The 25,927-nt window shown below is 43.0% G+C and overlaps 1 protein-coding gene across 2 annotated transcripts in view; it reads left to right on the top strand.

Annotated features, from left to right (window-relative positions):
• The first annotated feature begins 1,659 nt into the window (after positions 1 to 1,659).
• The window catches only part of LOC120932811, a 40,813-nt gene continuing 16,545 nt past the window's right edge, over positions 1,660 to 25,927 (top strand). For both annotated transcript variants that reach the window (XM_040345547.1, XM_040345548.1), the window contains exons 1-7: positions 1,660 to 1,769; positions 5,836 to 5,955; positions 7,653 to 7,850; positions 13,325 to 13,416; positions 13,503 to 13,613; positions 16,788 to 16,820; positions 23,655 to 23,763. In XM_040345547.1, coding sequence (XP_040201481.1) covers positions 1,709 to 1,769; positions 5,836 to 5,955; positions 7,653 to 7,850; positions 13,325 to 13,416; positions 13,503 to 13,613; positions 16,788 to 16,820; positions 23,655 to 23,763 — 724 coding nt within the window. In that variant the 5' untranslated portion in view covers positions 1,660 to 1,708. The remainder of the gene's footprint in view (positions 1,770 to 5,835; positions 5,956 to 7,652; positions 7,851 to 13,324; positions 13,417 to 13,502; positions 13,614 to 16,787; positions 16,821 to 23,654; positions 23,764 to 25,927) is intronic.

Genomic DNA, 25,927 nt, shown 5'->3' with positions numbered 1-25,927 from the left:
TACTCACAGTGTAATCGTACATAGTAGATTCCGACTGCCCACGGGGAATGGGCGTTCCAATCCAGACGGAAGGTGATTGACGGCCGGCTCTGGCGCGTCACGCTTCTCCGGAAATAGCCGAAATAGGCTTGGCTCTTCACGGCGCCTGCGCATAGTCTGTGTGCAGGCGCCGTGAAGAGCCGAGACCTACTCCGGCTGTCTTCGGGGAGCGTGACGTGCCGGAGCCGGCCGTCAATCACCCTCCCTCTTGAAAGGAACGCCCATTCCCCGCGGGCAGTCAGAATCTACTATGTACGATTACACTGTGAGTACGGCGATAAAAAAATTAAGACCGGCATACTGTAGCTCGCGCTACAATGCCGAATTTTAGGCTAGAAGAAAAAAAAATTATTTTATTTTATAGGGTGAACCCCCGCTTTAAGGGGCTTTTGCATCTATTTTCAGAGACTGTCCGTGTTCATGAGGAGGACAGTTCTGGAGTGTGTACATAGGGAGGAAGTTGTCCCTGTTCTGTTGCAATCAATCTGGTCAGCCAAAATTTCCTATTCCCTATCCAAGTTATTACCCCTAATAAACAACATAAACAAAAATTAAGACCGGCATACTGTAGCTTGCGCTACAATGCCGAATTGTATGCTAAAATGTTGTTCTGCAGGGTGAACCACCGCTTTAAGGATTAGGAAATCTCAGTCTCCTAGAAAGTAGCACAAAGTATTGTAGGCTGCATATAGGAGTATACCCAACCCCACTGTAGACACTGATCCCAGCTCTACTGCCTGCAGGAACTAACAGCCCACCTAGCTGCTTCTTCACTAGCCCACCCAACTGCTCTAAAAATCTCCCAAGACAAGGGAAAAGAAAGACTAAGTACAATGCTGTCTTTCAGAAAGGCTTTCTAAATGTGGCAGTCTCTCCCCTTGTGAATCCCTGGGCATGCTGTCCTCCTTGCTCCCGCTGCTTCTTAGGCAAGACTCCTTTCAAACCACACTGCTGTCAGAATCCTCCCACACCAGCCTGAGCTCCAGCCTGAGGCAGACCAGGGGCACCCCTCCAAGGCCACCGACAGTCTCCTCGGCATTCCATCCTCCACCCGGCTCCCCTGCTGGTCATATTTAAGGGCTGTCTCAGCCACCCTGCCAGGCCCACTGCCTGGGGATTGGCTAAGCTCTCTTAAGTATGCAGATACACTCTCCTGGTCTTGTTTTTAAAGTTCTAGAACCAGCGTGAAGCACAAGAGACAGAGACCTGCCTATAGGAGTCATCCAGCCTGACCTGTAATAAAACCTGACCCAATTTAGACTCAAAAGTTAACTATGAATCAGAACATAGATTTGCCTAAACTGACACTAGTAACACACTAAGGGGTTCTACACATGTTTGTACATTTTCTTGTAAACATATTAAAGCTTATGTAGAAGAAAATGATCTCAAGGTCTGTTCACTCTCAGCTAGAATGTTTGAAACACCTGCCCAACAAAACCCATGCACAAGCTGCTTCTGTGTTTGTTTACTTAGCTAAATCTTGCCTCAATAGTCAGAAAAAATACTTATCTAATGTCATGGCTGTTTAGCAGATGTTGTTCACAAGGCTGCAAAATATCTTATCTGTTCAAGATTAAAAGTTGTTTTTACTGTTTTATAAAAACCTAGGGTTTCATAAGTGAGGTAGAAATTATCCTCATACCACGGAAAGACTGCCTTGGTGAAAATGAGTGGTTACATCTTGTTCCTCGCCTTCTTTGGCTTTGTCCATGGACAGACACGTCTTGGTAAGATATTATAAGATAATATTATTAAGATATACATATTATCATGAGGTAGAAATCCACATGGTAAATGTGCTTAGTTCTTTAAAAATCCAATAGCTAATAAACCTGCTAGCTACCTGCAGGTTTTGTAGATTCTGATGACAAGTATTTCAAATGATATGACATTGAATAAATTATTACTTTTTCAACCCTTTGCCTGTTTCATAAAGAATTAGCATACAAAACAAATATTTTTTTTGGTAGAATTTAAAGCGACACTAAAGATTTGTGTTTAAAAAAAATAAAAAAATAACAAACATGTCATACTTACCTCCACTGTGCAGTTAGTTTTGCACAGAGTGGCCCTGAACATCCTCTTCTGGGGTCCCATGGTGGCTCTCGTGGCTCCTCCCCACAAGATCTAACCCCCTCTGGAAAGCTCTCTCCCGAGGGCGCGTTCCGTGTGATACACTCGGTGGCCATAGCCACCGAGTGTATCACTCGGCCCCCCGGTGCACGGCATCATTGATATGATTGACAGCAGCAGGGCTTAATGGGTGCGCTTCTATCAATCATCCAATGAAGAGCTGACTAGATCTGGGGTAAAGCAACACAGGATCGCGCCCGCGGAGATTCGGGTCTCAGGTAAGTAAAACGGGGGCTCAGGGGGGGCGGTGACTGCAAGGTGTTTTTTCACCTTAATGGATAGGGGGGGGAAAACACGAAGCTTTACAACTTCTTTAAAGAGCAAATCCACATTATGGTCTCCTATGCCTCTTATCTAATCCCCAGATGAGAGCTCTGTATTCAAATGTTGGCTCATCTTTTTTGGCCACTTCCGCGAGATTACTTTCTACCTCCTTTTTATTTATTTTAAGCTGGTTGCGACCACAAAAGTCCAAGGTAGATAGGACCTGAGTCATGGGAAGCAGGGAGAGATTGTGTCTTGGCAAGTTCTACTATGTATACTAATATGCAAAAGCTTTAGGCAGGTGTGAAAAAAATTCTCCAAATTAACAATGCTTTTAGAAATAAGAAGTGCTAATAGTTTATTTTTATCAATTAACAAAATGCCTTCAAAACAGCATAAATTCTTCTACGTACACTTGCACACAGTTTGGCATCAAGGTTTTTCCAAACACCTTGGAGAACTAAACACAGATCTTCTGTGGATGTAGGCTGCCTCAAATCTTGTCTCTTCATGTAATCCCAGACAGATTTTATGATGTTGAGATCAGTACTCTGTGAAGGCCAAACTTTCACTTCCAGGACTCTTTGTTCTTTTTTTTATGCTGAAAATAGTTGTTAATGACATTGGCTGTATGTTTGGGGTCGTTGTCCTGCTGCAGAATAAATTTGGGGCCAACCACACACCTCCTTGATGGTATAGCATGGTGGGTAAGTACTGTAACTGCCTGTGTTCCTCCAAGCTTGCAAGGAACCTCCACCATGCTTCACTGTTGCCTGCAGACACTCATTATTGTACCGCTCTCCAGCCCTTCGGCAAACAAGCTGCCTCCTGCTACAGCCAAATATTTCAAATTTTGACTCAACAGCGCAGAACACCTGATGCCATTTTTCTACACTCTGGTATCTTTTTTTGTTTTTCTGCATCGTTGTGTTGCTTAGCCTTGTTCCCATGGTGGAGGTAGAACTTTTTGGCCGCAGTTTTTCCATGAACACCTATTCTGGCCAGACTTGTCCAGACAGTAAATGTGTGTAACTGGGTCCCATTGGTTTCCACCAGTTCTGTGCTAATGGAACTGCTGGACATCTTTCAATGTCAAGGGAAAGTAAGCGTGATGTGTCCTTCATCTGCTGCATTAATTTGCAATTAATTTTCAGACCACTGCATTGACGGGACTCAACTTTGTTTCTTCAAAAGAGCTTGAACACCATATCTTGAAACCCCAGTTTGCTTTGAAACCATTGCCTGAGAGAGACCTTGCTGATGCAGCATAAACTACTTAGCGTCCTGTTGCTGTGCTCAAACTTGACATGGTGTATGACTTGTGACATGAAACAGTCTTCCACAACCTTACCTTAGTAGCACAGTTTGGCTGTTTCTCACCCAGTTTTAAGCCTCCTACACAGCTTTCTGTTTCAGTTAATGACTGTGTTTCAACCTACATATAAAATGTATGGTCATCATTAGCACCTGTTTGTTATAATTGGTTAATCATAAACCTGAATTAAATCCTACAAAATCCCTGACTTTGTCCAAATGTAAGAATTGATGCTGGTTTGAAGGCAAAGGGTAGTCAAACTAAATATTGATTTGATGTAGATTTATATTCTGTTTGCTCGCTTTCTATTTTTTAAATTGATAAAAATAAACAACTAAAATATATATTTTTGAAATCATGCTTACTTTACAGCTTTTTATTCACAGCTGCCTAAAAGTTTTTTACAATACTGTGTGTGTGTGTGTGTATATACAGTTAGGTCCATATATATTTGGACACAGGCACAATTTTTTTTTTTTTTTTGTATTTATTTTTTCAGGTATTTACCAAAACACATTCAAGCTATAGTTATATAATGGATATGGGCTGAAAGTGCATGATCTCCGATTTAATTTGAGGGTATGTACATCCAAATCGGAGGAAGGGTTTAGCAGGGGCGGACTGACAATGGGGCCCCCGGGCAATAGAAGATTATGGGGCCCCCGGGCTTACAGATGGCATTTGCATTTGGAATCTATTGCTGTGAACCTACACCATGCATTCAAAGGAGCTGTCCATGCAAGTGAAACAGACCATTGCAAAGCTTCAAAAATGAAACAAATACTTTAGAGAGATAGCAGCAACATTGGGAGTGCCCAAACCAACAGTTTGGTACATTCTGAGGAAAGAACGCACTGGTGAGCTCGGCAACATAAAAAGGCCTGGATGTCCACAGTGGTGGATGATCGCAAGATCCTCTCTATGGTCAAGAAAAACCCATTTACAACATCCAGTCAAGTGAAAGACACTCTCCAGGAGGTGCACATATCATTGTCAAAGTCTACAATCAAGAGAAGACTTCACAAGAGCAAAGAGAAAATACAGAGGGTTTACCACATTCATAAGCCTGAAGAATAGAAATACCAGATTAGACTTTGCCAAAATATATAATAAAAATAAAATAAAAAAACGAAAAAAGACAGACCAGTCCTGGAAAAGCATTGTTTGGTCAGATGAAACCAAGATAAATCTATACTAGAATGATGGAAGAAAAAAGCACGGAGAAGGCAGCTCATGATCCAAAGCACACATCGTCATCTGTAAAACATGGTGGAGGCAGTGTAATGGCATGGGCATGCATGGCTTCCAGTGGCACTGGGTCATTGGTGTTTGATGTGACAGAAGATAGAAGCAGCCAAATGAATTAATTGCAGCAAAGTTGATTGGACGGTGCTTCAGAGCACAGATGGACAATGATCCAAAACACACTGCAAAAGCAAACAAGGAGCTTTTGAAGGAAAATAGGTGGCATATTCTGCAATGGCCGAGTCAATCGCCTGATCTCAACCCAATTAAGCATGCATTTTACTTGCTTAAGGCAAAACTAAAGGCAGAAAGACCCACAAACAAAGAACTGAAGACAGCTGCAGTTAGAGTCTAGCAAAGCATTAGGAAGGAGGAAACCCAGCCTTTGGTAATGTCTATGGGTTCCAGACTTCAGGCAGGAACCCATAAAGGATTCTTAACAAAAAATAAAAAAATATTTTATTTATGATTATATTTATTCAATTAAATTTGAGCCCCTGAAAACAGGGGGACTGTGTATAAAAATGGTTGCAGTTCCTATAATTTGTACTTGATATTTATGTTCAACCTCATGAAAATCTGCACTTCAAATTAATTTGGAGTGTTCTGTTTTAATTGAATTCTGGTGGCATAGAGAGCCAATTGTATGAAAATTGTGCCTGTGTCCAAATATACTGTATATGGACCTAATTGTGTGTGTGTGTGTATATATAATATATAATGTTTTATGATTTATTGACCAATTGCATATTTGATATTAGCTTTGTGATTGCTGGTAACATTTCCTTTGATCCTGGCTAGGAATTGGATGTATTTAATCCATTTCATCTTTGCAGGTTCATACAATTTGGATTCCGCCATCTCAGTGTCTGGATTATCATCAGGATCATATATGGCTAATCAGTTCCATGTTGCTCAGTCTAAGAAGATCATTGGAGCAGCTCTCTTTGCTGGAGGTATGTTTTCAATGGCTCTCAAAATGTAATAACTATGTTTGCTGGCAAATGTAGAAATACATTTTTCACCCCAAAATGTTTATACATCAATAATGAATCAATCTTGGGATTTTATGTATTTAAAGTAGATTGTAAACTCAGTCATTCAAATCTCAAATAACCTTTGACCCATTAGGGTAATCTAAAAAATAATTTCCAATATTTTAAAATCAGCAATTTTAATTAAAATAATTGTTTTTGATCCCGCCATTAAGGTCCTTGTTCAGACACTTTTTGTTATAGGGTTAAAATGCTGTATCCCAGTCTCCTAATTGTGTTGCCACCCTGTCACATGGGTTTAGAGGTGGTCTAGAGGTGGTCTAGAGGTGGTCGTTTCAGCACACATTACTGGGGCATGGTCTACTGTTGTCACATTTCGAAAACTTGACACAGAAATTCAATGCAGCCACCGCTGTAGTGCATGTAAATGTGGCGGCAAAGGTGGCAGCAGCACTGAGATGCAATAAAGTATGATAACAATTTAAAACAAAGAAGTTTATTTGTTTAAAAATACACAGTGCTTAGCAAAAAAATTACTATTATTAAGTTAGAGTTTACATTTGCTTTGATAGTGAGTTCCATAGTGTACCACTCATCAACAAAACGTTTACAAATTTTTATTAACAAATGTTTACAAATATTGCAGATTTGTAATATACAGGAAACATTTCAAAATAAAGAGGGCATTTAAACAACGTTTGCAGTCACCTTCTTTACCTGGTTAAAATTGTGTAATATAAGTAACAATAAAAAAATAAAACTTCCTGACTTGAAATAAAAAGATTGATGAATAAAATATTCATAAAGCGCATGGACTTTTAATTAGTCCTTTACGAAAAAATTTAAGTTAGGACGCTACATAAAATCTACATAAAAAACAATGCAATGATTTGCAAATCTCATAAACCCATATTTTATTCACATTGGAAAATAGAAAACATGTAAAAAAATTTACATTGCGAAAATGTAACATTTAAGAAAAAAATAAGGTCATTTTGAAATTGATGACAGCAACAGGTCAACAAAAAGCTGGTAAATTAAGTGTTACTAACAAGGAAGAGCTGGAAGAATATTTTGCTAATTAGGTTTGGCAACAGGTCAGTAACATGATTGGGTATAAAAATGCATCATATACAGGGTGGGCCATTTATATGGATACACCTTAATAAAATGGGAGTGGTTGGTAATATTAACTTCCTGTTTGTGGCACACTAGTATATGTGAGGGGGGAAACTTTTCAAGATGATTGGTGACCATGGCGGCCATTTTGAAGTTGGCCATTTTGAATTCGTTTTTTGTTTTTTCAATAGGAAGTGGGTCATGTGACACATCAAACTTACCAAAAGAAAGCTCTATTTGTGGCAAAACAAGGACAAAAAATATATTTGGGTACATTGTTGCATGCCCGCTCAACTGTCAGTTAAAATAAATGGTCTGGTCATGAAGGGGGTAAATCTTCTGGAGGTCAAGTGGTTAAAGTGGTACATTTTCTGAGTTTAACCATTTTCAAATGTTTTTTATTCTATTCACATTGTTGCAACTTTTTGGGAATTGGAGTTGCATTTTACTTGCAAGCTACACACACACAACCAATAAAGTGTTGCTACAAAATGTAACAAAGTACAACAGTAATTCCTTTTCTTCTCATTTAAACACAGGACCTTATTACTGTGCATCCGGAAGTATGGCCTCCGCAACCACTACCTGCATGTTATTCGCCAACAGTATCAATATGAATAACCTCTTCTCCAAGGCTGAGAGTTATGCGAGCAGCTCCCTCATTGATCCTTTATCAAACCTCCAAAATGATAAAGTCTTCATCTTTTCTGGAACTAAGGATTCTGTAGTGGCTCCTGGTAAGCTTACAGAAAGTACCATGATAGTCATTTATTAAAGGAACAATATGTTGAAATTACTTTTCTAGATATTAAGTTAAAGTGCATTTACTGTACAGCCACAGCTGTTTTTGGGAGAGCGAATGTTTAAGACTTGTGTTAGTTTTGTTTCTGGCTGTCTGCGTCCAGTTGGGGAAATGTCCTTTCACTTACTGTCCCAAAAAAAGCAATCCTCTCCAAAGTGAAGAGAACTTCTCCTAGATAGCTGTCACTTAATCAAGTCTGCCTATTGTAAGATTTCCCCTCTATTCTTGTTCCAGTGACAACTAGGAGTGCACATCTTCACTGGTCTCACGATTCGATTATGATTACCATAGGTGTGTGCACAGAGTGTGCCAGGTGTGCCTGGGCACACCCTAATCATGCTGTGCTGCACAGATTCCCCCTGCTGCTTGGCTGCAGAAGAAGAGACTGGGGAATCTCTTAAAAGTGACACATCAGGGGTCTGTTTAGACCTCTGATATCTCACCAAAGCCCCCCCCCCAATGGAGCTCCTAAAAAGTGTATAGAAAAAAAATATATAATAATAATAAAAATCGATTCTTAAATAAAATTGTAAAACATAAAATATTGTAAAAAAAGTAATGATAAAAAAAATAATAAAAATAAACTACTGACATCAATCTCTTCCCTACCTACATGGTCCACTGATATATATACACACACACACACACGAGCTTTGGGTGCACACCCTAATGCCATGGTCTGTGCACACCTATGATGATTACCTTGTGAACAATTCGATTAGATTCTGCGATGTATCACGATTAATGCTCATGGTTTTTATCCAAAAATTCAAGCAGTCACAAGAACTCTATTTTTTTTTTTATTTGCTCTTAGTGCAATATCCTATTTGGGGAGCGTCATTTTCATAACCATGCCAAAAGAGTGCTACAAGTTATGGATGGGATCAGGGGCAGTGGGATCAGGGGCAGAGGGCAGAGGCATGGTGGGATGGATGGGATCAGGGGCAGAGGGATGGTGGTGGGAGGGATGGGATCAGTGGCAAAGGTATGGTGGGTTGGATGGGATCAGGGGCAGAGGCATGGTGGGATGGATGAGATCGGGGCAGTGGGATGGATAGGATCAGGGGTAGAGGGATGGTGGTGGGAGGGATGGTGCTGGGAGGGGGGTGATGGGATCAGGCAGAGGGATGGTATTGGGGGGATGGGGTCAGTGACACTGGCACTCACCTGCTCTCAGTGTCAGTCGATTCCCCCTCCTCTATGCTCAGTGTGTCTATGCCTTTCTTCTCCCTTCCCGTGCCTCCAGTGAAGCTTCTCCTTATGTGGGGTCTCCACGAGCTCCTCCACCTCCACTCTACTGGCTGTCAGCTCATCAGCTGACTTTCTGCTTCAGTGTCTATCTCACTGCATACTGCACTGGGCAGGGAAGGGGAGGGGGCTTTATCCACGAGGCAGGCTCTGCTTCTGTTTTTCTCCAGGAGAGGCAGAGCACCACCCGGAGCTCCGGATGACGTAATCGGCAATCGATTCGGCCGAATCTCAGCTTAGATGCAGAATCGCAAACGTCTGAATCGCAACATTCTAGGGACAACCATAAAGCTAAACTCCAGGCACCAAAACCTTTATTTAAAGCGGAGTTCCGGCCACAATTTCACTTTTTATATATAAATACCCCTGTAATACACAAGCTTAATGTATTTTAGTAAAGTTAGTCTGTAAACTAAGGTCCGTTTTGTTAGGTTGTTACAGCATTTAGACACTTTATAAAATAGAAATTGACTGGGGCCATCTTAAGTGTGTGCATCATGAAGCCAGACTGTAAGACTTCCTGGATTTCAGCCTTGCACATGCTCAGTGCTGCACAAGCAGTGTCAGATCAGGTTTCAGCACCTGTGCTGTCCAAGTCACATGATTCTTTGAGACTGGGGAGTGCACAGACTCCAGGAAAGTTACACCCACTACATTCCCAGGAGTCTGTGCGGTGTAGGTTAGGAAGCATTAAGCACCTAGGTGCAGGAAGTGGGAAGATTAACTATTCTGTCTAGCAACAACACTTTGAAGGCATCTAAAAAAAAAAAATTTTTTCGTAAAGGACTAATGACATTTTTTTAAAACTACTGATGTAATGTTATATTTATGGGTGGAACTCCACTTTAATTATATAAACTTAATAGCTGTAAAAGAATATAAGTTCACTTCTTGTGCACCTGCACCGAGTGCTTTTTTTTAACCCAGATATTATCTTGAAAAAGTAGCAGTGACATCATCACTGTGCTGTACATAGACTGTGCAGAGAGCAGAGCTGTGGGAGGAGCCCAGCAGGCTCCACCTACTACAGACTTGTTGCAGAAAAATTAAGGGGGGAGACAAGACCAGTCATCCTGCACAAAGAGAGAGAGAGCAGCATTGACCAGTCTTTATTACAGGAAGCTCCTACACAGAGGTAAAGTCTCACACGGGATTACTGCACAGATCTGGAAGAAATACACAAAGCACACCAAGAGTCAAGTAAGAATACTCGGTGCCCCTTGTGTTTATACAATATTTGCTTATCTCAGGGATCAGCTTTGGATTACCCATCACTTTCTCTCCTAATGACAATGGTTGCCAGGTCAAATTGACAGGGCACATTTTCTCAGAGGGCAAACAGACAGCAGTGAAAACTCTTCCATACTCATATGTAAAACTACTAAAATAATTTGACTAATAATACACTTTGGCTGGTATCATTACGCATCACATGTGTATTGTAACGGCTACCCATGTAGTGAGAGGGTCTCAGCCGTTGGAGACGTCCTTTTCCCTGGCAAGTTGCGATATGCAGGTACCGCCGGTATATCCCATCGAACGCCCTTTCAAGAAACGAGACGGGCTACGTTTGCAGAGTCAAGCAGGACTGAACTTTAATGCCACATTTTTCCTCCTTATATCTGGTTACAAACTGTAAAGAAACAAATGACACCCCCCCCCCCCACCCAGGGGGGGCTTCAATACACATACTTTGAAATAATGACATTCCCTTGAGCCAATCAGTCGCTAGCCGTTTTGGCTCCTAAACTTAGCTTGATCAGACAATAGAATTCAATTAACCTTTAAAACAATTATCACTCACACATAATCCCCATCAGCATACACCTCACAGGGGGGCTGTTACCTACACAAGAGAGAGTTCATTAGCTATGCAAAGGGTACATTAGCATTCAGCAGTGAAAGAGATCCTTGTCCAATTAACCCTTTGAGCTCAGAATACAATGTGGTACATCCAATTGTGACAAGCCATGCAGTTCCTTGTAGTCCTCCCTGCATGAAGATTATCGATGTCCCGGCAGCATGCATAGGTCCGTACATGTATCTATGGTAATTACAGATCAGACAGAGGCTAAGATGGCAGCTTCCTTGGCTGTAAAGGATTGGAGGGTTTCGTTTCACTTTAAATTCAAGTGCATCATATCACCCACATCTGTTTTAGTGAGATTATGACCTACTCTATGTTGGAAAGGGCTCATACCAGGGGCGGTAATGTAACAGAGAGCTATATTACGTCTACAGTAAAGGACACTATCTTCAGGTATGCATAAAAGAAAGGGATGGCTAGCATGTTTGGGGCCCCATCAAAATGTTGCAATAGGGCCCTGTCATTTGTAGTTATGACCCTGCACATAGGGCACTGCGTGTGTCTAAATCGAAAACACTTTTTGTTGGATAGATCATGGAAAGGTTAGACTCTGTCAGGTTTTATTACTGTCTTTGTCTCCACTGAGAAGATGTTCCTTCTCCTATTTTCACTAGAACTAAATGTGATGGGAAAATCCAAAATTTTGAGCTGTCCTTAAAGCGGAGGTTCACCCTAAAACAATTATATAACATTACATCCAGCATACTAACGACATGTACAGTATGCTGGTATTTTTTTTTTTTTTCGCCGTACATACCGTTTTATTCTTATTTTTCCCCCGGCTTCCGATTGATGTCTGGTGAAAAACTTCACCTGGCGCATAAGGCGCGTCACCAGTTTTCCGTAAAAAGCCGACTGCGCAGGCGCCATATAGAGCCAACTCGCAGGTCGGCTATTTACGGAAAACTGGTGACGCGCCTTATGCGCCAGGTGAAGTTTTTCACCAGACGTCAATCATCTAACCTCTCAATAGGAACGCCCAGTCCCGCGGGAATCAGAACCCGGAAGCCGGGGGTAAAATAAGAATAAAACGGTATGTACGGCGGAAAAAAAAAAAATACCAGCATACTGTACATGTCGTTAGTATGCTGCATGTAATGTTATATAATTGTTTTAGGGTGAACATCCACTTTAAAGCGGTAGTAAATCAGCTAACTTTTTTTCTTTTTTCTTTACACCTGTAAGGGAAAAGGCATAATGAGCTAGTATGCACTGCATACTAACTCATTATGAAATACTTACCTTACAACGAGGCATCGGTGTCCCTCCCGGTCCACGCCGAGGCAGCTGACATTTCGCCTCGGCGTGTCTTCCGGGTATCGCAGCTCCAGCGATGTGAGTGGCTGGAGCCGCGATGTCACTCCCACGCTTGCGCGTGGGAGACTTCTTTCCGGCAAGGTCCGGCGGCTGCCGGGCCTTAAGCCGAAAATCCCCTGTGCGCATGCGCCGCTGCATTCAGCGGCTCATTGCGAGGGGAATATCTCCTAAACCGCAAAGGTTTAAGAGATTTTTTTTTACCTACAGGCAAGCCTTATTATAGGCTTACCTGTAAGTAAAAGTAAAATAAATAACTTTACTACCACTTTAAAGCAGGAGGAGAAATCTTCCAACGTGGACACTTGTTTAAGTGTCAAAAGAACCTGGACAAAGCCATAAGTCAACACTGCAAGACTAACTGCGCCTATTGACATTTCCATAACATTTACTGATCGATTCAGCCTTGTGGACATTCATGGCAACTTCCATACACTTAGCAGTCAAGTTAAATAAAAAGCCTTTATTTCAGTCTATTCATTCAAAAATCAAGAAGCTATATACAGTATTTATTTTTCAGTTTAGCCAGTGCTGTTACCTATTAAATTTGTGTCTACATATGCCGCGTACACACGATATAAATTTTCCGTTGGCAAAACCTTGGATGGTTTTTCCGACGGAATTTTGCTCAAGCTTGGCTTGCATGCACACGGTCTCACAAAAGTTCTCTGAACTTTCGACCGTCAAGAAAAAAAGTGACGTACAACACTACGACGAGCCGAGAAAATTAAGTTTATTGCTTCCGAGCATGCGTCGAAATGTTGCACATCGGAATTGCTACAGACGATCGAAATTTCCGATTGGATTTTTTTCCCGTCGGAAAATTTAAGAACCAGCTCTTAAATTTTTGTTGTCGTAAATTCCGACCGTGTGTACGGGGCAATAGAGTTTTTGCACAGCAGTTGAAAACTGAAATGAGGCATTCAGTGGTCTAATGCAACTATATTTCATATCCATGTGCATTTTTCTGTGCGTTACAGGTGTGGTGAAGAGACAGGAGGAGTTTTACCGAAGATACACTAATGCTGAAAACATTAAGACTGTCTACGATATAGTAGCACAGCATGGCATGGTGAGGGTCCCTAATTATTAACCGATGGGATTTTATGGTGAATTATTTATTACCATACAAAGAAGTAATAAATCTTCTATTTACAGCCTACTGATTTTTACGGAGGGGCCTGCGGAACCACCAATCTCCAATACATCAACAACTGCAATTACAATGGTGCCTACGAGGGTTTGAACCACATCTATGGTGGGCTCCAGGTGAGATGGGACTCTGGGGGCTACGGGAAGCTAAAAATCTTTATAGATATATTTAGCACCCTCTAGTGTGTGCTAGAAGTAGTGTTAGAGTTTAGAGTAGTTACATTTAATTTAGCTCAGGGCTAAGCCTGAGCTATGGAATCTGGGTGAGGTTCCAGTGAGTCAGGGCTGGATGACTCATCCTGACAACTCCTCTGGTGCCTCCCCCTGTTTCTGGGACATTGAAAAATGTTCTAGAGCTAGTGGGTGGAGGTTAGGAGGAGCTGCCTTAAATATTTGAGGCCTTTGCCTATCCCCAGTAGTGGGCTGGCAGGGGGCAGAGCTTACCTTATAAATGGACATAAGCCATGCCAGCAGGGCAGTCAGATGGAAGATGGAGATACAGTGCTGAGGATGCTGTTGGTGGTCCTCAGGGGTCTGGGGGTGGGGGGTAACACACGGGAGGAAGCCCTTCCTGGAAGCACGGGAGCAAGAGAGGACAGAGTGAGTAGATCAGCGGTATGCTTATGTCTTCATCAGTCTTAATCCTCATACTACAGGGATTTGTAAATCGATAGGAAAGTATTTCATATTTACTTGGTTTAAAAATTTCTTTAGTTACTTCCTGGTTTCTTGCTTAGGCAAATGAGACATCAAATGATGTCATACATCCCAGGAGTCTTTAGGAGGAGAGGAGAGGAGGAGGAATTTTCTCAGCTAAGCGCACACTTCTGCATGCATGCTTGCGCTAACGGCAGATAGATTCCAGGAAGTAAGTACTACATGAATCATCTGCCCTTACTCAAGATTGCCCTAGCCAGTAATGCTAGGGGAAGGTTTTCAATGCTATTTCTCAACAAAATAAAGCATAGAGACATGGATGGATGGGGGAGTTTGCTTTGAATATTGAAAATTAATTAAATAGTGTTTTTGGTTTGTGATGTGTGAATGCAGTGGTATTAAACCCCCCCAAAAAAAAAAAATTGCTGATGCAAATCAGCTCAGAATACATGTACAGCACCGATCTCTGCTGTGGTGATATGAATCCCTTGCTCATGACATCATGGCAGCCTGGTCCCTCTAGTGCAGTGGTTCTCAACCTTTCTACTGTCGTGACCCCTTGATAAATTGTGGGGACCCCTAACATTAAAATAATTTTCGTAGCGTGGGTTGTCAGCACCCAAGACAAGTCATTTGAGCCCCTAACCCACTGACATTTAACGCTCCCTGAGTCCCTTCAACTTGTACAGTATTAAAACCCCTCTGGTACATTTTAGGATGTTCCACTCTCTCGTTGTTCTCCTTTCTTTCCCTTTGATCTCTCTCTATCCTAATTTCTTGTCCCCCCCCATCCCTCTCTATAGACGTCTTTCTTGTTCTCTTATTTTTTTTCTCTGCCTTTTTCTTTGTTCTTTTACCTCTTTTCCTCTCCCTTACATGTATTCTCTATTTTTATTCCTTCTCTTACACCTTGGTGGGGGGAATGGGATGAGTGGCAGTGCTGGGGGGAGTTCTGATCAGCCAACTTAGGTGCTCTTGATCAAGGTCATCTGCTGATCTGAGAACCGTAGCGGGGACTTTTAATGGCAACTATAATCACAGGTAGTGTTACTCACTGTGTCTCCGACTTGGTGGTGTCTCGTAGCAGTGACACCTATGCCGAAACCTGGAGATAGGGTCTCCTCCAGCCCCTCCCACTTCATATTCCTCACCATTCAACTGACCTCTAGTCTCTGCCCCCCAGCCATGCCGTGAATTGAATGGGCGGCTGCGAAGATGCTGAGTATGTTACTGCGGGCTCCAGGAACAGCCCAGCTGGGTGGCCACAGTCTCCAGGTACAGCTCTGCTGAGCGGCTGCAAAAAGGCTGGGAGAGCGGTGCTTCAGGAACAGCCCAGTATTCGGTGACCCCTGGCAAATCATCATTCGACCCCCAAAGGGGTCTCGACCCCCAGGTTGAGAACCACTGCTCTAGTGGGACAGTGCCACAGGGTACACCATGACAGGTATGCTATCACAATAAGCTAATATGTGCCTAACACCAGGGCCGGTGCAAGGATCTTTGACTACACAGGTGAAGGTGCATTTTGGTGCCCCCCATCCTTCATCCCACAACACCCCCCCCCCCCCCCCATATGGCATGCAATTTTTTTGTTCTCCATTAAGCTATAGTGGTTCAAGTGCTTATAGTGTGTGTTTAACTTACAGAAAATGGCACACGGTATGGTCAGAGATTGCATACATGGCACACGGGACGGTCATAGATTGTATACATGGCATGGTCAGAGATTGCGCACATGGAAAGTCACAGATTGCATACATGGCACACAGGAAGGTCAGAGATTGCGTGCATGGCACATGGGACAGTCAGAGATGGCATGCATGGCACACGGGAAGTTTAGAGATTGCATACATGGCACACGGGATGGTCAGAGATTGCATACATGGCACACGGGATGGTCAGATATTGCATGCATGGCACATGGCATGGTCAGACATTGCATACAGGGCACATTGCATACATTATGGCACACAGGACGGTCAGAGATTGCATGCATGGCACACAGGATGGTCAGACATTGCATACATGGCACATGGTACGGTCTGAGATTGCAAGCATGACACATGGGATGGTCAAAGATTGCATACATCATGGTACATGAGACGGTCAGAGATTGCATACATGGCACACGGGACGGTCAGAGATTGCATACATGGCACACGGGACAGTCAAAGATTGCAAACATCATGGCACACTTCACGGACAGAGATTGCATACATGGCACACAGGACGGTCAGATATTGCATACATGGCACATGGGATGGTCAGAGATTGCATACATCATGGCACATGGCACGGTCAGAGATTGCATGCATGGCACAAGGTTGCATAAGCAACTCTTGGGCAACCCCTGGCTTTGGTGCTCCCCCCGACCCTGGCACCCTTAGTCGGCCACCTTTGTTGCCTTATGCTGGCCTGCCTAACATGTGGTCTGATACTATTTTAAATCCAATGAATAAAAAGGGGAGGGCCAAGGAGAGTCAGGCTGTGATTTTTATTGCACGCTGTGACAAACTCAGTGAAATCAGAATAAACAATTTCAGTGCAGAAATGGATACCATACAACTTTGCACAACAAAGGTAAGGCTAGAGAGAAGAATATAATTGACTCATACTTTTTTTTTTTACATACAGAAACCAAGCCCTGGAGCAGCTCTTACTGGAGAGGTGAGAGAAATAATTAGCAAACAAATTAAGTGGAATGTCAACCAAAAACAAAAGTTGGGGAAAGGGCTAGACCTATGTCAGATTGTTCTTACTGTCTGAGTCCCATTGGTGGGAAAGCACCTCACTTCTTATAAAGTCGCTGGCCTAAAGTTTTCTTACTCTATCCTAGAATAAAGAAATAAGAAACTTTGGCTGTACAGTGCCTTGAAAAAGTATTCATACCCTTGAAATTTTCCACATATTATCATATTACAACCAAAAATGTAAATGTATTTTATTGGGATTTTATGTCAAAGACTAACACAACGTGGCACATAAATGTGAAGTCGAAGGAAAATGATAAATGGTTTTCTATTTTTTTTTATAACAAATATGTGAAAAGTGAGGCGTGCATTTGTGTTCAGCCCCCTGAGTCAATACTTTGTAGAACCACCTTTCACTGCAATTACAGCAAAAGCCTTTTTGGGGATGTCTCTACCAGCTTTGCACATATAGCGAGTGAAATGTTTTCCCATTCTTCTTTGCAAAATAGCTAAAGCTCTGACAGATTGGATAGAGAACATCTGTGAACAGCAATTTTCAAGTCTTTTCACAGATTCTCAATTGGATTTAGGTCTGGACTTTACAGTAACTGCACCATTCTAATACATGAATATGCTTTGATCTAAACCATTCCATTGAAGCTCTGGCTGTATCTTTAGGGTCATTCTCCTGCTGGAAGGTGAACCTCTGCCCCAGTCTCAGGTCTTTTGCAGACTCTAATGCCCTGTACACACGGTCGGGATTCCCGTCGGAATTCCAGACGGGAAAATCGAGAACCTGCTCTCCCGTACACACGAGCGGGTTTCCAACAGGAAAACTCAGATGAGAGCTTTTGATTGGGAATCCCGGTCGTGTGTATGCTCCATTTGCGTTTTTATGCCGGGAAAAAATCCCAGCGGGAAAAAAGAGAGCAGGTTCTCTTTTTTTTGTCCGGCGGTTTTTGGGTCGTTTTCCCGTCAGGAAACCCAGTCGTGTGTATGGGGCATAACAGGTTTTCTTCTAAGATTGCCCTGTATTTGACTCCCTCCATTTTCCCATCAACTCTGGCTTGCTTTTTTGCTGAAGGTGGGGATGGTGTTTTCAGGGTGATGTGCAGTTTTCCGTCACACATAACGTTTTGCTTTTAGGCCCGAAAAGTTAAATTTTGGTCTCATTCAGACCACCTAATTCCACATGTTTGCTGTGTCCCCCACATGACTTCTCGAAAAGTGCAAATGGGAATTCTTATGGCTTTCTTTCAACAATGACTTTCTTCTTGCCATAAAGGCCAGATTTGTGGAGTGCACGACTAATAGTTGTCCTGTGGACAGATTCTCCCACCTGAGCTGTGGAAATCTTTGCAGCTCCTCCAGAGTTACCATGGGCCTCCTGACTGCTTGTTTGATTACTGCTCTCCTTACCTGGCCTGTCAGTTTAGGTGGATGGCCAATTCTTTGTAGGTTTGCAGTTGTGCCATACTCTTTCCATTTTCGGATGATGGATTGAACAGTGATCCGTGGGATGTTCAAAGCTTGGGATATTTTTTTAAATAACTGAACCCTGCTTTAAACTTCTCCACAACTTTATCCCTGACCTGTCTGGTGTGTCCCTTGGCCTTCATGATACGGTTTGTTCACTAAGTTTCTCTAACAAACCTCTGAGGGATTCACAGAACAGCTGTATTTATATTGAGATTAAATTACACACAGGTGTACTCTATTTACAAATTAGGTGACTTCTGAAGGCAATTTGTTCCACTAGATTTTAGTTGCGGGTATCAGAGTAAAGGGGGCTAAATACAAATGCACACTACACTTTTCAGGTATTTATTTGTAAAAAAAAATTATCATTAACCATTTATCATTTTCTTTCCACTTCACAATTATGTGCCACTTTGTTCTCGTCTGTCACATAAAATCCCAATAAAATACATTTACGTTTTTTGGTTGTAACGTGAAAATTTCAAGGGGTATGAAAAAGTTTTCAAGGCATTGTATACTGATATATATATATATATATATATATATATATATATATAAATATATATATATATATATATATATATATATATATATATATATATATACATACATACATACTCTGTATTGCTGTTTGTCATCAGGTGCTATCAAAGGACCTAATGAAATCTTATTTTACATTGTGTCATTAGATTACATTATAGGTAAATGGATGCTTTTACTGTGGTGACATCCCCGTGTTGCAAAATTAGATGAGCCATCCACACAATAACGCAAGGAAGAAATAAGCTCTCAATGTTTGAATGCTACAGGATTACCGAGAATGGCAGCAGCATCCTCTGAAATGAGTTTAATCCATTTTTCTAGGGTTTGACATTACAGCAATAGTAGGCTGCAGAGCAGGGCCAGCTACAGAAAACAGATATTTGGGAAGTGCTTCTAATGCCTCGTACACACGGCCGGACTTTCCGAGAAAAAAAGTCAGACAGGCTTTTTTTATTGGAAAGTCCGGCCATGTGTAGCCTTCATCAGACTTTTTTTGTCAGAAGTCCGACGGACCTTAGATAGAGAACCTGGGGCCAAATCCTCAAAAGGGATACGCAGGCGGAACTGCTGTTCAGCCTGCGTATCCCTGTGCCTATCTTTGGAACTGATCCTCAGAATCAGTTTTCCAAAGATAGGCAGAAGATCCGACATCTGTAAGAGACTTACACTGTCGGATCTTAGGATGCAGTACCGCATCCGCCGCTGGGGGCATTTCGAGTCGAAATGCCGCTTTGCGTATGCAAATGAGGACTTAGGCAGATCCACAAAGCTTTTTAGCTTTGTGTTTTCTGCGTAAGTTACGTTTTGCATACGTAAAATTAGGGATGCTTTTACAAGGTGTAAACTAGTAACACCTTGTAAAAACATACCTTTTTTTCGATCGCCGCTATTTTTTTTAAATTTCAAATTTTATTTTTCGCCGCGTAACTTTTTTTTTTCCCGACGCAACTTTATTGTCCCGTCGCAATCCACAAAGCCCGACGTAACGTAATTTCGTGCGCTGCCCGTCGGGAAAAATGACGTCACACGCATGCGCAGAACGTCCGGCGCGGGAGCGCGCCTCATTTAAATTGTCATTGCCCCCTGGATGAGAAGACCGCCTTGCGACGGAGGCACTTAAGTTACACAGCCGAAAATTTCTAGGTAAGTGCTTTGTGGATCGGGCACTTAGGTAGAAATTTTCCGCCAGTGTAACTTAACTGCTAAAAGTTAAGTTAGGCAGGTTTTTTGAGGATTTGCCCCCTGTTCTCTATCTTTCCATCGGACTTCCGACGGACTCACGGCGGACTTTTGCATGGTCAAAAGTCTGACCGTGTACAAGGCATAAGTTGCAGCCAGTGTTTAGTTTAGAGAAATAGCTGAGAAATAGCAGGGTCTGTAGCGAGAACAGCCTACTTCTTTAAAAAAAAAAAGTCTTGTTAGATGGGTACTGAACATTTTTGGGGAGAAGAACAATATTTTTCCAAACCCCTCCTTGGATAATGCAGAGTAGGGGGCCGTGCCCAATAGAGCAGGGTGGGGTTGGAGTTAGTCTCCAGTAAGGGACAATAGTCAAGGCTGTAAATGTCAGGACACCCTGGAGTCAGGGCCATCTTTTCCATTGGGCACGCTGGGCAGTTGCCCGGGGGCCCCGCTTGCCTGGGGGGCCCCACCGGCTGCCCAGCAACCCCAGTAAAAAATTGTGGAGAGTGACGGGTTAGAACTGGCCATGCCCAGTTTGCAGAAATCACAGAGAAGATCCGGTCCTCCACGAATGCGGGGGGGTTGCTGATGGAAGCGGGGAGTGAATGCAAAAATGTAAGGGAGCACTGATATAAAGGTTCCCCCTCCTTTATTAGTGACCCCCCTTACCTTAGTGTATTTACTCTACGGAAGGTGGTCTCTGGTCACCAGAGTGCCCCCCACATCAGAGTTCCCCTTTACATCAGAGTCTGCAGGATTCCCCCTTACAATGCAAGGGGGAACTCAGTCTGCGGACCCTGATGTAAGTGGGAAAGAGAAAGCAGTGGACTCTGATATAAGGTGGTCTCTGGTCACCAGAGCCCCCCTACACATCAGAGTTCCCCCCTTAGATCATGATCTGCAGCGTTCCCCTTTACATAAGAGTTCCCTTTCACTGTAAGGGGGAATCCTGCAGACTATGATGTAAGAGGAAACTCTGTGCTGGCTGGGTTATAGTAACCCAACCTTCGTGTCAACGAAGACATTTTTTTTTTTACTTTTGTTTAACTTCAACACATTGCTAATAGCACTAGCTATATGTTTTTAGTTTAAATACTGACATTTGCATTGTTCGGCACTGAAAACTGTAATTTTAGGTACTTTTTTTGCATTGGCAATAAAAAATGTGGTTCTGCCAGTAAATTTTATAATTTTTGTCAGTAAATTCTTGTGCGTGATTTTGTAGACAGGGCCCCAGTGCACTGTATTGCCCGGGGGCCTATAATGCTCTTAAGATGACACTGCCTGGAGTTGGCTTTATTGTAGACATGTGCATTCATTTTCGTCCGAATTTCAGGTATTTTCGTTTTAACAAACGATAACGAAAGCACAGATTAATGAAAACCGAAAGATCCAACATAAACAAATGCTTTATTTTTGTTTTCGTTGCGATCGAATGTGCCTAACCTTAACTCTATTAGTCCAATATTATTTTACATAAAGAGAAAAGATTCGACATGGAGAGAAAAGATTCGACATGGAGAGAAAAGATTCGACATGGAGAGAAAAGATTCGACATGGAGAGAAAAGATTCGACATGGAGAGAAAAGATTCGACATGGAGAGAAAAGATTCGACAGAGAGACATGAAGATTTGACGAAGTAGCTAAAAACATACGATCCCAGCCGGCGATGATGCGCTCTGGATCCCGGACCTGGATGATCTTCTCATCGCTGGACCCCGGCGGAGAGGAGATCACCTGTCGCTGGATACCGACAACGCTGGAGCGGGGATCAAGAGTGGATTACCACCGCTGGATTTTTTTTTTAATAAAGGACTAATAAAGGACTTTTTTCCACGGTGTGTGTGTGTGTGTGTGTTTTTTTACAATTCTTTACACTTCCTTAGTGAAATGGTAGGGGTACAATGTACCCCATTACCAATTCACATGGGGGGGCGGGATCTGGGGGTCCCCTTTGTTAAAGGGGTCTTCCAGATTCTGATAAGCCCCCCGCCCGCAGACCCCCACAACCACCGGGCAAGGGTTGTGGGGATGAGGCCCTTGTCCCCATCAACATGGGGACATCCTCCCCATGTTGAGGGCATGTGGCCTGGTACGGTTCAGGAGGGGGGGCGCTCTTTCGTCCCCCCTCTTTTCTGCGGCCGGCCAGGTTGCATGCTCGAATAAGGGGTCTGGTGTGGATTTTTGGGGGAACTCCACGCCATTTTTTTTTATTTGGGGTGGAATTCCCCTTAAAATCCACACCAGACCTGAAGGGTCTGGAAAGGATATTTGGGGAGAACCCCACCTCCTTTTTTTTTTTTTAATTGATGGCGGGGTTCCCCTTAATATCCATACCAGACCTGACGGGCCTGGTAATTGAATTTGGGGGGGACCCCTATGCTTTTTTTTTTTTTTATGAATGAATTCTCTCTGAATTGCCAGGAGCCGACAATTCATTATAGCCGCGAGTGATTTTGAAATTACTTTTTTTCCTTCAGAAATGACATTGCTCCGTGGAATCTTTTTTTTTTTTTTTTAAAGATTCAGTGGCCCGGATTCACATACATCGGCGCATATTTATGCCGCTGCAGCGTATCTTCTTTACGCTACGCCGACGCAGCGCAGAGAGGCAAGCACCGAATTCACAAAGCACTTGCCACCAAATCTGCGCTGGGTTTCTTGGGCGTAAGTCGTCGTAAGTGGAAGTGGGCGTGAGCCATGCAAATGAGGCGTGACCCCATGCAAATGATGGGCCGAGCACCATAAAGATACGAATAACGAATGGCGCATGCGCCGTCCCGTGGACGCATCCAGTGCGCATGCTCAGAATCACGTCGAAACTACTCTCTAATATACGCCGGATCACTGCCTATGACGTGAACGTAACCTACGCCTAGTCATATTCACGTACAACGTAAACGACAAAAGATACGACGGCTTGTGTTCCCTGGTCCATACCTTTGCATGGGTTGTGCCTCATATATGGGGAATAACTTTACGCCAGACGTACGACTTGCGCAGACCGCGTATATTTTGCGCCGAGCGCAAGTACGTTCGTGAATCGACGTATCTCCCTCATTTCCATATTTGAATAGGAAATCAATGGGAGCGCCACGTGCGTCCAGCGTAAATATGTGCCCACGATACGCCGGCAAGTTACGTCGGTCGGATGAAGCCTATTTTTAGGCGTATCTCAGTTTGTGGGCATGGCACATAGATACAACGGCGCATATTTGCACGTACGCGGCGTATATCGAGATACGTCGGCGTAAGTGCTTTGTGAATCCGGGCCTCTGTCGAATCTTCTTTTTTTTTTTTTTTTTTTTAAAGATTCGGTCAAATCTTATTTTTTTTTTTTTTTAAGATTCCGTCGAATCGTCTTAGAACATTCAACAGACACCATAAGCCTTCAATGACAGATTCGACCTTAATTAATTTGGATTTTCGGACGAATGCATTTTTTTAACGAAAAACAAAATAAATAAAAACTAATTTCGGGAGTTACTAAATAAATGTATTTTTCAGACAAAAACGAAATTCCGAAACAAAATATTTCAGTGTGCACATGTCTACTTTATTGTTCTCCCCATTGAATTCACTTGTCTCCCCATGTCTCTCTTCTAGTTGATTCTATTCGACCAGTCAGAATTTTTTAAACCTGCTTCCCCCTCCACCTATGGAATGGACACTGCTGGATATATATACGTTCCTGCTTCCTGCCAGAGCGGAGCACGTAAGTGAAGGCTTCAATTTGTAAACTCCCAGCAGAGCCAGTCACCATTGGGCTCCTGTAATAATCAGAATGTCCATTGCTGAATTGGTGGAGCCTCACCTTTCGGGAATTACTTGTTTTTTTACTATTTACCGTATTTGCTGGGGGATAAGGCTACTGGGCGTATAAGACGACCCCATAATTTTCCAGCTAAAATGTTGGTTTTGGGATATACTCGCCGTATAAGACGACCCCCTTCCCCCCTCACTGTGCCATTGGCTCACCTCACTGTGCCATTGGCTCACCTCACTGTGCCATTGCCTCACCTCACTGTGCCATTGCCTCACCTCACTGTGCCATTGCCTCACCTCATTGTGCCATTGCCTCACCGTGCCATTGCCTCACCTCACTTCGATAATCTCCATACCTTATCCCTGGCAGAGTCAGAGACTGCGGGCGTCCATTTTTTAAAAGCCGCGCCTCCTCCTCCTCGTGGTGTTCCGTGATGGGCGGGAACACTCAGTTTCCCAGCAGAGCCTGTGTTCAGTGTTCCGCCTATCACGGACGTCGTCTCCTGCCAAACAAAGGTACTCAATCCCCCCTCCCCCCTGATAAGTGCCAAATGTGGCACTGGAGGGGGGGGAGAAGACGCATAAGTGGAAGTTCCACTTTTGAGTGGAACTCCGCTTTAATAGCCAGTTTTACCCTCTTCCAATATCCTATACATAATGTCAGTTATCAGCCTTGAGGTCAGGAAGGAGACAGGTCATCCTTTACAGGGCCTTACAGCCTTACACTGGGCGGACATGTCCACCTTGACAGGAAGAGAATACAAGTAAATAGCAGAACATACCCCAATCCCTACACTACTGTAACAATGTAAAGTGTATGTCAAGGCAAATTAAAGAAGAAAAAAAAACATATGCAGATTCCCCCATGTTTTATCCCTTCAAAAATAGTTACATTACAAAGAAAGATTAGCTGCCCGACTTTGATTGACAGCAGCGGGAGCCAATGGCGTCACACTGCTGTCTTAGCCAGTGAGGGGGGGGGGGGGTCCCGGACAGCTGAGTCTCTTTTACAGCATTGCTGGATCTAGATGGACCTCATGTAAGTATTGGGGGGGGGGGGGGGGCTGAGGGGATGCATTAAGATAAAATACTTTCTGCCTTTACAACCACTTTAACCTCCAAAACGGGAAAGTCTTCTTCACAGTAAGAGCTGTGAAAATGTGAATTAGACTCCCTGAAGAGCTGGTTCTGGCCAACTCAGTAGATTGTTTTTCTGGATTCTTCCTAAATGTACAAAATATTACTGGATACTAGCATTTATAGGTAAAGCTGATCCAGAAAAAATATCCATTGCCTCTTGGGGGATCAGGAAGGATTTTTTACCCCCATTGGAGCAAATTGGATAATGCTTTGTTGTTTTTTTTTCTTCTGTGGGTTGAACTGAATAGACTTGTATCTTCTTAACCACTTAAGGACCGCCTCCTGCACATTTACGGTGGCAGAATGGTACGGCTGGGCACATGCACGTACAGGTATGTCCTGTGCTAGTACCCAGCCGTGGGTCACGGGGGAGCGCCCGCGACCCGGTCCGAAGCTCCGGGACCCGCGGACCCGATCGTCGCTGGAGTCCCGCGATCGGTCCCTGGAGCTGAAGAACGGGGAGAGCTGTGTGTAAACACAGCTTCCCCGTTCTTCACTGTGGCGGCGGCATCGATCGGGTGATCCCTTTTATAGGGATACACAATCGATGACGTCACACCTACAGCCACACACCCCTACAGACAACTGCAATTGTCATTTTCACAGTAAACAGTGCATTTTTATAGCACTTTTTGCTGTCAAAATGACAATGGTCGCAAAAATGTGTAAAAATTGGCCGATGTGTCCCTCATAATGTCGCCGTCACGAAAACAATTGCTGATGTAGTAGTAAAAAAATAATAATTAAAAAAAATGCAATAAAACTATCCCCCATTTTGTAATTCGCTATAAACCGATAAACGCTTATTGCGATTTTTTTACCAAAAATAGGTAGAAGAATACGTATCGGGGCCTAAACTGAGGAAAATAAATGTTTTTTAATATATTTTTGGGGGATATTTATTATAGCAAAAAGTTAAAAATATTGCATTTTTTCAAAATTGTCGCTCTATTTTTGTTTATAGCGCAAAAAAT

Source organism: Rana temporaria, chromosome 3, assembly GCF_905171775.1.
Source record: "Rana temporaria chromosome 3, aRanTem1.1, whole genome shotgun sequence".
NCBI classification, from domain to species: domain Eukaryota; kingdom Metazoa; phylum Chordata; class Amphibia; order Anura; family Ranidae; genus Rana; species Rana temporaria.
The sequence above is the reverse complement of the archived record's forward strand: the minus strand, read 5'-3'. Positions and strand labels throughout refer to the sequence as shown.